This window comes from Penicillium argentinense (genome assembly GCF_028826775.1).
Source record: "Penicillium argentinense strain IBT 30761 chromosome Unknown utg000010l_segment0_segment0, whole genome shotgun sequence".
In the NCBI taxonomy this organism is placed as follows: Eukaryota; Fungi; Ascomycota; class Eurotiomycetes; order Eurotiales; family Aspergillaceae; genus Penicillium; species Penicillium argentinense.
In genome coordinates this window covers 3,183,867-3,196,002 of record NW_026622669.1, presented here as the reverse complement: position 1 = coordinate 3,196,002, position 12,136 = coordinate 3,183,867, and the positions used below count along the sequence as shown (strand labels likewise).

The window sequence follows — 12,136 nt, the reverse complement described above, 5'->3', positions numbered from 1 at the left end:
ATTTGATCCTCGATCAATATTCCTTACCCCGCGGATGACGCGAGTTAGGGCTAACGGCACCCGCCCGTACCTTCACCATTTTCCGTTATGCGGTAGCACCTGTGGATATGGTAGTACTGCTAGTACTACTAATTTACTAGTACAACTATAGTGTTAGTATGTTATAGTATGAAGCATATGTGCACCGTGTCAACCGTACACAACAGATCGCATTGCGCATCTCAGTACTGTAATATGAGGATGGCTCTGTAGGGAACTAGATTGGGAAGATGGAGCACACAATAAATCAGATACCAGACAATTTCAAACACCGTCCCACCCCAGCTCTCCTCACCTTCCTCTGCTAGTGGACAACCTAGCAGTACCTAGCCCAGCGGAGTCGCCATACCCGGCTCGCTCATTGGCCTACGGAGGATCTCGGTCGAATCTGTGCTAACCCCCGCTTCGGCCTAGCGCACATAGGTACCCGCCTGTCGGGGCGAAGTCAAAGGCAAAACCGTTGCTCGAATTTGAGCTTCTCCCCGACCGTGCCCGTCCCGGATCGTGGGTCGTCCAGGTGCCAAAGCCAGCATTTTCCTCAATGGGACGGTGCCACTAGTGCTTCGGACGGAGCACTGAGGAGCTGGGCTGAACTCAGCTACCATGGATCCTGAACTGGGATCATTCAGGGATTTCCGTGCCATACGTGACCTGCCAGTCTGGATTCTTTGTTACGCACCCACTCTATAAATGTCTACTTGATATATACGGAGTGCCGTGGGAACGGAATAATAATTGGTGCATACGAACCAAGTAGGGGCTCTATTGGCCTGATCGACACTCGGAGCTCCCAGCTGGCATTCAACAAGGAAAAAGTGGGCTCGCGGCAAAGAATAGGACTCGGGGTTGGATTGCCAGGTTCTGGGCTGCCTGACCGAAGGAGCGCAGACACGAAAAAGAAATAATTGCGATTTGATATTTAGGTTTGTCGGATCGGAATGAAGCGTTCGGGCGGTGGGGCTGCAGTGGATGACTGTCAATGATCGGCCTTCGCATTTTGCTGCTTCTTTAGGCCTTGAAACCTCCCCGAAACTAACTAACGACTGATCTCCGCACTGGAACAGGAAGGTTCCTTGGTTGCAGTATGGGGAATGGCTTCCACCAAGGCTCTTCTAGATCTTGGTCCATCTTCCTCCTCGTCATCCCCTTCGGCGTCGTTTTTGAGCCGGCGTACCGTCCTGCTTCTGGACTAGTATGTCGTTTTATCGATTCTAGCGGTGACAATCATCTTGACGACCTTCCAGTTGCTTCTTTGGGTGCGTTGGCAGGACTCGGTATTTGGAACTCACTAGGCCTTGGCCTGAAGGAGGTTGGCTGGCAGCAATTTTCGTGTTGTCCGGATGTCGACAACACTAAGTAGACTTTTGCCAGGACCCAGTCAATACCTGCTAGTCGGTCATCCGTAGCCGCTGGAAATAGATGAACCCTAGCCCAACGAAGCTGAATTTGTGGTCTCGGCGCCTGACATGGCACAGAATTACGGCAGGTTATAGTGGCCAGAGCTCACTTTCCTTTGTTCGCCCATGGTCACAAGTGATGATACCCTATTTTCCATTCCTGGCTGATCCAATACTGACAGACGAAAAATTACTAGAACTATAAAAAAGTTTCATATCCATAACACTTGTTGAAGCTTCATCGGCCTTTCAAGATTGGAAGTGGCGATATTACCAGGTAGGTGAATATTCAGATGACGGTTCAGCTGACCGTTCAGAAGACTGCTTGGGCGACAGTATTGATGACTTTTATGTAGGGCGGTCAAGTGGAGGTATAATTCAAGCATCAAGCCCTACTGAATTGGAAGTGGGCTTTGGTCGCCATAACTTTTCGTATATGTTACTGCTATCTTGAGGAGTAAGTTCTATCTAGGAAATACCGACCGGAGATACAATATCCATATTTAGGAAGAGATAAATACACCTACAAAGGTACCCTAATCGTGCTGGGACTAGCTGGCTATGTGCGCCAGAGCGAGAGCGACGTATTCTCGGCTACAAAGCGATAATGAAAACATTCTATGTAAGCAGACAAGAAAAACTCCTGCGCGATTTCATGATCCCAATATGAATACATCAATTTAACACCAGATGTAGAGTCCCAAATGAACAAGTAAAGAATAAGAATAAGAAGCTCTGCATAGTGGAGAGTGAAGAGATGAAAGGTAAAGTGAATGATAAAAATCCAGATGGAAATCGTGAAGGTAGAAAGAAGCCTGATCTTCAAGTGAAATAAGATAAATAGAGATAACATTAAAAAAAGACAAAATGAAACAGAAATAAATCACGCTCAAGGGGTATATTTCGCTGTGCACATCATAACCAGATATCGCCTTCTTCACCTTTCACCCATTGCGCCCATACCGCTTCGTAAGCGTCTTCGAGGTCACGCACCCAGCGCGCCGTGTCAAAGAGCTTGTTCGTGTATCGTCGTAGGAACAGCATCTGCCGAATGTCTGCTAGGCGCCCGGTGGCCCGGCCTTCGCCGCCTCGGTGGTACTGTAGGTCCAAGCAGAGCCGGACAGCTTTGGCCTCATAATCATCGTCTGACGAGGCGATCAGCTCCTCACGGGCCCGCAGGCCATCTTCGGAGCTTGGGAGAGCACTGCTCAAGATACTGCTAGCCATGCGCGAGCACATCTTGTACTTGTAACGAGGGAACGTGAGTAGTGGAGTTCCGCTCCACAGAACATCAGTGGCTGTCGTGTGCGCGTTGCACTCCGGCGTGTCCAGGAACAAATCCAGCACCTTGGCTCGTGCAATGTGTGTGTTTTTCGGTGCAACATCCGTAAAGATGATCCGCGAGGCTGTCTCCTCACCGGCCCACGCCTTGGCTGTTTCTCGAAGGTTTTGTTCGCCCAACTCCGGGAATCGCAGCAACCAGAGCACAGCATTGGGAATTCGCGACAAAATACGCAGCCATGTCCGGAATGTAGTTGGCTCAATCTACTCAGAAAGTTGGTCAGTGGATGAAAAGAATTGCAGTTAGTCGATCAAGATTTGCGTACCTTGTATAACTGATTGAAATTACCCAGAATGATGGTGTCGTCGCTAAGCTTGGGAAAGAGCTCTTTGCGCATCTTCCAGCGACGAATCTGCTCGTCATCCCATGTTCCAAGTCGTTCTCCAGCATCTGGAGCGCTCTGTCGGTGGTCACAGCAGAAAAATGTGTTGCGAGTGAATACGATCTTTTCACCATAGACCCAGTCCTCGAGATCTTCACCATTGTCGCCGTCGAGCATACGATCCTCGATGCGAGTCATCCGCCGCCCAGGACTCAGGGTTTCAGGAGGAATCGAAAGCTGATCAGCGAGGATGTAATCACACCATTCTGCGCCGAGTGTGCCGGCAAAGCCCATGAAGGACATGTGGATCGGGGCAGGTCGGGCGGCGAAGACTTCGTTGCGGGCTCCGCGGGTATAGCCGTTCAAGTTGATCAGGATGTGGATTCCGTCGTCGACAATTTGCTGGACCAGTCGATCCACCGGCCACCCGCTGGCGTCATGAAATACCGGTGCTTCTTTCTCGATCTGCTGCCGATGGACGGATTTATCGCTAGTAGTGGTGGCGTAACAGTACGCCTTGACTCGGTTGAGATCGTGTAGGCCGAAAACCGATTGCATGAGATGCGCCAGTGGGTGATTGTTAAAGTCAGACGACACATAACCAACCCGAAGATACGGTTTGGGAGGGGATGGTGGCCGATATACCGTGCTCGGAAGCCACGGCAGTCGCAGAGTCGAGCATGATATTCTCAAACCATTGCGTTGTGAGATCTGTCGGATTTGTTTTGCGGACAAAGGGCATGTGAAGGTGTGAAACGGAAGGACCGTTGGCGCATTTGGCGCGGTGAGCGCGGCCGGAAGTTGAGGCCGACGGTACTTGGAGGAGGGATAGTCCTTTCCATAGACATATCGGTCCTGATACCATTGCCACGTGATTGATCGAATAGCCCGTTCAACAAGTCGAACAATACGAGACCCTTCCCACTTTTGCCCGGCCCACGACCGAAGAACTTTGGCAAGAGACATTTGTCGGCTCGAAGCGAAGCGGCCGGAATCCAATGCTGGAGTCAACTGGCCCACCAACTGTTCTGCTGTGCTCTGTGTCAACAGGCCACGGCCCCAGTATTCTCCTTCCCTGAGCTGTCGATCGACGATCTCCACGACTCGTTTGACCCAGCCGGCGCCAGAATCATTGGTTTGGGCGTCGCGAAGCATGCCTTGCTCATCCACGTGCCAGCGATCACGGAATCCGCGGCCATGGACAATACCACCGCGGCCATGCCAGTTACACACGGAGTTCAAGGCATTGGCTAATCCGCAGACAGCCTCTGCGAATTCTGGATTCACAGTGACAGCGCGCTTGTAATACGAAATTGCATCGTTGACTCGACCAGCGTCCTTAACAGCATTGGCCAGGTTGGCAAGAGCGATGTCGAAATTGCCGTCACATTGAACGGCCTGCTCATACATCTTGATAGCGGCCTGAAGTTGTCCAATATCTTTCAAAAGACTTCCCAGATTGGTATAGAGATGAGCGTGCCGAGAATCGAGATGCAAGCCATAGTTGTAATATGCCAATGCCAGGGAAATGCCACTTCCAGGAATGACGCCCGGTATCTCGGGATGCTGACTTTCTCCATTAGGTCGCACCAACCCTCTTGCAGGAGGATTGTTCTGAATCCCAGCGAGAAGAATACCAACATTATTAGCAGTAGATGGGCTCGGCTGGAGAGACAGCGACAGGTAATAGAGCGCCAGAATATCTCGCACACCTGGTACCGATCTCGGAGTTTTCGAAGACAAGGTGGACATGCCGTCTTGGTATATCTTTGCCAACGAGAGCAGCGAATTACTTGTGGTAGAGATTGCCGCATTCCGAGAAATGCCTTCGGTCACGAATTTCAAGCCCGGGGAGTTCCATTGCTCGTCTGGAAAACAAGCTTGGAGGTTTGAAGAGCTCTGTCCGGATACAACAAAACGCTGTCGAAACTGCTGGGATCAGGTTCCGACGGGTGATAACCGGGTCCATGCGTGAAGGCGGCGAAAATTTGCTTGATGAGACCCTGAATACCATGCCGTCTTCTCCCTGCGGCGATCAAAACGGCGTCCTCGAAAGCTTCCGCGGCACCGCTATTATCGCCCAGAGCGTAGAGCATGTTGCCCTTGGCATGAACCAGAGCCAACATTCTCCCATTGTCAGATCCGGGGATAGCATAACCACTAGTGGCAAAGCCGATAGGAGAGCCATCGGGCGAGCCCAAATTCAGGTTTTGTACACGTCTCATGTCATCCTCATAATCAAAGGATGTTTTTTCATACAGGCCGAGATCGGACACATTGCTTTCGGCATCGCTTTCTGGTTCGCTGGCGTTCTCATCGGTTTTGAAGCAATCTCCATCCTTAGGGTGACGCAGTGAGGTCTGAACAAAATCGATAATATTGACAGCCTCCTTGCCACGTTGACTACTGCATAAAAGGCCAATCAAATGCTCGACTGCCTCAAAGAAACTAGGGCGGAGTTTCACAGCGCGTAGCCAATTTTGAAGTGCCTCTTCTCGTCGGTCCAGAGCCAGTAGGGTTGCCGCGAGGTTTGAGATGGCCTCCACGTGTCTACAAATGACATTTCAAGGTTAGTGACATACACGTCAAAAATCGGGCATCGAGTCTTACTTACGCTGCGTCACGTCCGATGATTCGCGAGTACCATCGCATAGCTTTGTGGTAATCCCCAAGGCCATACGCCAGGCAACCACCGAGAAGTATCCCATCGATCCACTCCCAGTGGCTTTCCATGCAAAGGTGGGACAACATTTCGAGTGCAGACACTGCGTTGGCCACGGGAGAGCCTTCATTGAAAATAGTCCCGGAAAACCGGGGGGCAGTGGTTGCACCTGAAAAACGTCCGGCGTCACGCATCTGTGCGTCGGAACCTCTATGTTGGGAGAATTGATTCAGCGACGGGCGTCGCCCGTGAACACTACCTAGACCAAGAGATGCAGAGGAGCCGTCGGTCATTCTCGGGTTCGGCAAAGCAACGAGCTTCTGCCGTCGCAGGTCATGTTGGCTCGCCGGGTAACTGTTGTGGCGAGGGACATCGGCAACGTTACTATGAGAAAAGTCAAGTCCCGGCTGTCGCGGCGGTTTGGGATAAATGCTTGGTTTCAAAAATCGTTGATTCTGACCGTCAACTCCGCCGTTGGATATGCTGTTGCGACGAGCTTGGTGGATAGTTGCTAGTAAATCGACATAGACACCATGCGCCCATGATAATATTTTTTCCTTGAATTCCACATTGACCGTGGTCGGTGGACCTTGAGGTTGGAACCCAGGTCCCGGATTTCGGCCTGCCCAGGTCATGGGTTCGTTATGGAGCGGGTTCGGAGAGTACCCCGAAACTGGCCTATTGACGCGAGCATGATAGGGCAATTGATCAGAGTGACGAGGAGGGAAATGTGTTTTCATCAAAGGATCTTGAGGGGGCATGCCGGCGGCAGATTGGTTCCATGAGAATCCTGAGTCCGCGCGGCTGCCAGGTTGAATTGGTTGAGGGAAAACCGAGCGGTTAGTCTCGAAGAAGGGCGATCCCGTCGGTGTGGGGGAGCCAAACCGCGCATCACGAAACGCAGCTGGGCGATAGGGAATGTAAACACCATCCGGCCAGTATGGGCCAAATGGGCCAGTGCCGGCGGAGGCGGTCGGTCCAACACATTGCTGCAGGGTTGCAGGCAGAACAGTCGGTACATAGGCGCCATTGTGTAGAAGGAATCGTTGAGACGCTTGTAAGGGGAGGCTTTGGTTGAGGACCGAGTCGATGCCTGGCGGGTAGTTGACCGGGCGAACCCAGCTCGTACCATTCGCGTCTTGAACCACTTCACCGGGGGCCATGGCATTATTGGTTCCGTCGTTTTTGAAGACTGGTGGGAAGTTCATCTGCTTGGATACGGACTGGCCCAAATTCGGCTGGGGCCATGCATCTGGATGCAACCCTGCTTGCGCGGAAAGAAACTGGCCCGACTCCATCGGAGAGATCAGGAGGTGTTTGTTCGCCGGTTGGATCGTGCTATCCCCAGGAGTCCCGTCATAACCCGCCGCCAGCGTTCCGTTTGGAGTTTTCCTTCGTAATGCGTGTTCGCCGGCCGCCGTCGTCGAGCTCGACCTCGAAGCGTCGCGGGAGTCGAGGCGTTGAACGGGGTGCGGGAGCGGGAGGCACGTTCGTAAGGATGAGTTGATGTTATGAGGTGGCTTCGAGGGGTCGTTGCGAGTAGATAAAGTGGGGTCATTCAGGTCGTGCGGTTGGTTGAAGGCATCATGGTTGGGATAGTGGAGGTGAGGCTGGACCGAAGGCAACTGCGCGACGGTCGGAAACATCTTCACGACGTTCGACCACTACGGGTCGGTCTCCTGGTCGAGAACGACCGAGGAAGAGAAACGGCGAGGGAGAAAGAGTGAGAATCAACACACGGTCCGTTCAAGCTCATGAGTATTCAACAAGCATCCTCCTTGTAGCGTTTCCGACACCTCATCATGGGTTTTCCAGGTCCCGCGCGATGATGGTGGAGCAAGGCGTGCACACCCGGCTCACAGTCTCGTCATCGAAAAGGGGCGTCTTGGGTGTCCCCGCGATGAACAGCCTCGGGGTGATAAGGGTAAAGGACAGCTTGGAAGCAGCTGAGTTTCGATCTTCCGCCGCACATGCAAGGGAGAAGGGGCACCTCCAGCTCGCGATCTGCTGGTGTCCGAGACGAGTGGGCCAATGAAATGCAGGTGATCTCGGCAGTAATTTGCACACGGCGACGTCGAGCGAAGGAGCGGGGCGACGAGGAAGAGAAGGAGAGTCGAGACGACAGGGCCTTGGCCGAGGGGGTTGCGTGGTTGAAGGAGTGTTGCGAAGGGTGGGAAAGGGCAGAGTCATACATTACCGCCGCCAGCAGCAGCTCCAGAGAGGCACTCCAGCCAAGCCGAGTGGGGGAAGGCGGGATCGTCGCGGCCACTTTTTTTTTCTTCCTGAATGTGATTTGATTTGAGGGGGATTTGCGTTTTGTTTCGTGTAGCGGCTACGAGAGCGCGAGTTGCGACTGCATTTTTTCTTCTATGGGATGGTGTACTATTTGTTCTTATACAAGAGATGCTATCATGTAGTTGTAGTATTGATGTTCGATTCTGCCGTAGAGGGCAGCCCCCTCCGGCGGCTTCGACCTCTTTCTCTCTGCCTCCTCCTCCCTGATCCACCGACTCCACTCGATCCAACGGCTGAACCCTCCTCTGGCCTGGAATCTCCAGCAAGCAGCCAACGTCAGTGGGCCATTGGCCCCATCCGGGTGACTAGTCATGGATCGGTGACGCCCCGCTGTGATGATCGAGTCGAGCCCGTTCTCGTCCTGGGCTGCGCGCGGTGGAGTCGCGAGGATTACTATGGAGTTGGCGGAACCTTCGTGATTCTCATGGCTAGACTCGATGCCCGGCGCCACCACCTGCCACGCTCTGTCTTCCAGTCATCGATGAGGCTGCCTTTCCCCAGATGCGCCACAGGGACGATCGAAACGAAATCTTCCGCCGGTCTATACTGTACTTACAGTCGTACTGAAGTACTGGAAGGATATTGGCAGTCATGCGGTATGCAAATTGAAACCACACTGACTAGAATAAAAAATAATAAAAAAAGAGACCCTACGACCACTGCCCCAAAAAAAGCACAGCTGGACGGAGTAGGCGACCCCCTTTCCCTGCAGCCACCGTCCGCCATCTGCCATCGTTTCGTGTCCCAGTGACAGGCGACCCCTGTTTGCTGGTGGCCGCCTCATCCACCCTGCGATCCTTTCCTATCCAGGATAGAATTCTGGGGTTGCTGGCAGGGATGTTTCGATCCTATCCCTTTGCCTTAATTTTTTGTCTCTTTGCTTGGGAGGTGCCATTTGTTTTGGGTGAGCAGAGGGTGTCTACAGGTCGGTGGTGGGGACGCGCTCCTTTCCCACATAACTCCCACCTCTCCGCCTCCCCTGTCGGGGCGCTGTTATGGCATGGGCGACACAGTGGCAGCGAGGAATACACCATCGAAACTTCCATGCCAGAGCGGACCTGAGAGATGTGCCGCTGGCCACTGGAGAGCGGGAGGATGGGCGTCCCATGCCCACTCCCTCCACAGGCTGCAGCGATCGGCAAACTCACCCTCCCCTCCCATCCTCCTGAGCAACGTTTGTCTGGCATGCGGGTCGGGTGGTACGGGCGCCGTCGTCCCAAGATGGCCCGGCAGGTACCGGTTTCAAAAAGGAGCGCAGCGAGAATCCTGGAGGCCCGGGCCAACGCTCATTTGTCCAACCTTCGATATTCCCCGAAGCCATCTTGGGGCTAAGGATCAGTGTTGGGTCAACGCAGCCAGTGAGTATGTCCCAGCGACACTGTCCTCGAGGGATTTATCCACTGCGTGACTTCCCAGAGGAACCGTGCACCCACGATGGAGGCACCTGTAACTCCCGCGCCTCGAGTCTCCACCGCCGTCCGAAGAGGGAGTGGAGGCATGGAGGAGCAGTGCACGAACAGGGCCTTATCAGGGCCAACCAGCCAGGATCGTCGGCGCCAGTGGAGTCGCTCACGGTCACGTCTGGGTCCAGAGATTCTTAGCTGCATCGCAATCACTCGTGTCGCCTCGGTGTGGAAAAGGCGTGCGTTTTGCTGACCTCCACTCTGCCTTTTTTTTTAATCTCCTCTCGCCTTCGTCGCTGTTCCGGACTTGAAGGCCGACCTGGAGGCAGATGAGCACCCAGCCCTGTACCCCGTATACCGACTGTAGGTATTCTACACAGCCTGCGCACCGGGTGCGAGGCATCCAATCACTGTGGGACATCGACATGCAACAAGTTGCGCCAGGCGATTTGTAAAACCAGGGTTGCCAATGCGGTGTAGGCGAACGGCAGTTTGATATGTGTATGTGACGTTTCAAGTCGCCGAATTCCCCTGCTGATGGCCGAGAATGGCACGAAACAAGCTCATCGCCATATGGCGGTGGGGTCGCTGGCGCGGACTGGGGGAGGGTGGGCGGCGATATATGTACACCGCAGTGTACCCGTTTCCGCCGCGCATTTGAATTAGCTGCTTGCTGCGTGGGAGATCGCTGTCTTGGGGCTGAATTCGATTCGAGTGGGGGTCGGAATCCTTCGGTATATGTTAGTGAGTCTTGAGTCTGGTGCCTCAAGATCACTGTCCCACACCTGTATATATCTCCCCGCTAGCTGCGTTGGAAGATGTGGACCTTGCAGTGTGCAGACGACCACAATGTTGTGGGATACCAGACATTGAAGCATTAGACATGCGAGAGCAGGTCCCAACAAAAAAAAAAAAAAAAAAAAAACAAAAAGGCATGATAGTCCTGGCGCGAAAAATGCAGATAGTTGGGGTGACACAAGCTGCTATTGATGATCATCTCATATTTGATACTACGAGTCGCAGCGCACGCGGAGTATGCTCGCCTGGGATTGAACGTACCACAGATCTATTTGATATAATTTACCACAGCCCGGGATCAGACCAGTACAAAAAATATACTTCAAGATCTCATCTAATGCAGTGGAACAGGGAAATTACACCAAAGAAGTGTTCGGTGAACACGCCAATTGTTCCACGCCAATGTAACTTTGAAGATGAAAGGGAATAGAAAATACAAAAAAAGTCGAATTGATTTAATATACTGCCAATGTCCTGCCAGATGACCATGATTTACATGCTACGAAACCGAGAACTAACCTCGATTAGTACTGAATTGATGTAGACCCGAAAAGATGGACCACTGTTACCACGGAGTTCGACCAGAGGCCGCCCACCAAGGAAACCGCGGTGAGTAATGGATCGGTTGCTCTCCCTTGCTTAAAATAAGCCGGATACCACATAGCGAAAATGTCCAGTCCCCGCAGGGAAAGAACGGTAAGGGCCAGAGTGTTGCAAGGTGTTTGGAGATGGAAAAATGGTGTGCGCCAGGGCGTCTAGTCTTCCAGGATCCTCCACCGCCAAGGGAAAGGTGAAGCGAGAGGATGCCATGAAAGAGTGTAAGGAGAAAGGAATCTATACGAACGAAGAGAAGACGAAGATGCGAAGGTGATCCAATTTTTCATTCGGACACTCGCACCAGAGCGCAGAAAACATGGTATCAAGTCATGACTCATGAAACTTTTTCTTGTTTTGTAGGCAACATTCGTATTCTGTAACTAGCGCCGCATTTCGGCGGGCTTGAGTGCCGTTACAAAAGCAGATCGCCACCTCCTTCGATTCCTAGAGGAAAATTTACTCCTCAGGAACTGAGAAAAGTTAGCACTTGTCTTGATAGGGGGTACATCAGCAGCTGGGCTTACCATCAATCTCGCCAGCCTTGACATCGTCAGAGATGTCCTTGGGGCTGCGACCGTCGACCTGGCAGCCGACGGAGAAAGCAGTACCCAGAATCTCAAGGACGGTACCCTGGAGAGACTTGGCCATGGAGCGGGAGCGCATGGTACGGGCAATCTCGACAATGTCGTCGAAGGGGATGGACTTGTTGTGCTTGATGTTCTTCTCCTTCTTGCGGTCACGGGGAGGCTCCTTCAGGGCCTTGATGACCAAGGAAGAGGCGGAGGGAACGACAGAAACAGCGGCCTGACGGTTCTGGATGGTGAGGCGGACGGTGACACGCAGACCCTTCCAGTCGCCAGTGTTCTTGGCAATATCTTCACCAATCTTCTTGGGAGACAGACCGAGGGGACCGATCTTGGGGGCCAGAGCAGACTGGGCACCAACCTCACCACCAGTCACACGCAGGTGAATGATCTTCACCTCATTGGGGTCGAACTTGGGAGCTGAGTAGAGAACATGTTAGCCGCCATTAAGTATGACCAAGGCGATGATACTTACGCATGGCGAGTGCGAAAGGTAGTCAATCTGCCTGTGGTTGTCGAAGGGGTGGATGGGAAAGGAAGAAAGAAAAAGCTACTCGGAATTCAAAATGAAGTTGTCGGGCGTACCGCGGACCCACAGCGGCTAGTGGTAAGCGAGTATCCGAAACGGGTAATAGGGCACAACCCTGCATAAAATGTCACGTGACATAGAGCTTTGTACCCGATCAGGTATCTTGTT

The 12,136-nt window shown here is 52.8% G+C and overlaps 2 protein-coding genes across 2 annotated transcripts; both read right to left on the bottom strand.

Moving 5' to 3' along the window:
* Positions 1-2,351: 2,351 nt before the first annotated feature.
* On the bottom strand, positions 2,352-7,408 carry N7532_010869 (uncharacterized protein; the record flags this gene model as incomplete). Its single annotated transcript, XM_056623360.1, is given in 4 exon segments — positions 2,352-2,981; positions 3,044-4,963; positions 4,978-5,650; positions 5,715-7,408. The coding sequence occupies 4 exon segments, from the start codon at positions 7,406-7,408 to the stop codon at positions 2,352-2,354; spliced, it is 4,917 nt and encodes a 1,638-aa protein (XP_056470776.1).
* A 3,903-nt stretch (positions 7,409-11,311) lies between these two features.
* On the bottom strand, positions 11,312-11,918 carry N7532_010868 (60S ribosomal protein uL11; the record flags this gene model as incomplete). The annotated part of the gene is made up of 3 exons (XM_056623359.1): positions 11,312-11,325; positions 11,380-11,859; positions 11,915-11,918. 3 exons carry the CDS (start codon positions 11,916-11,918, stop codon positions 11,312-11,314), a joined length of 498 nt encoding a protein of 165 aa, XP_056470775.1.
* Positions 11,919-12,136: the final 218 nt, after the last annotated feature.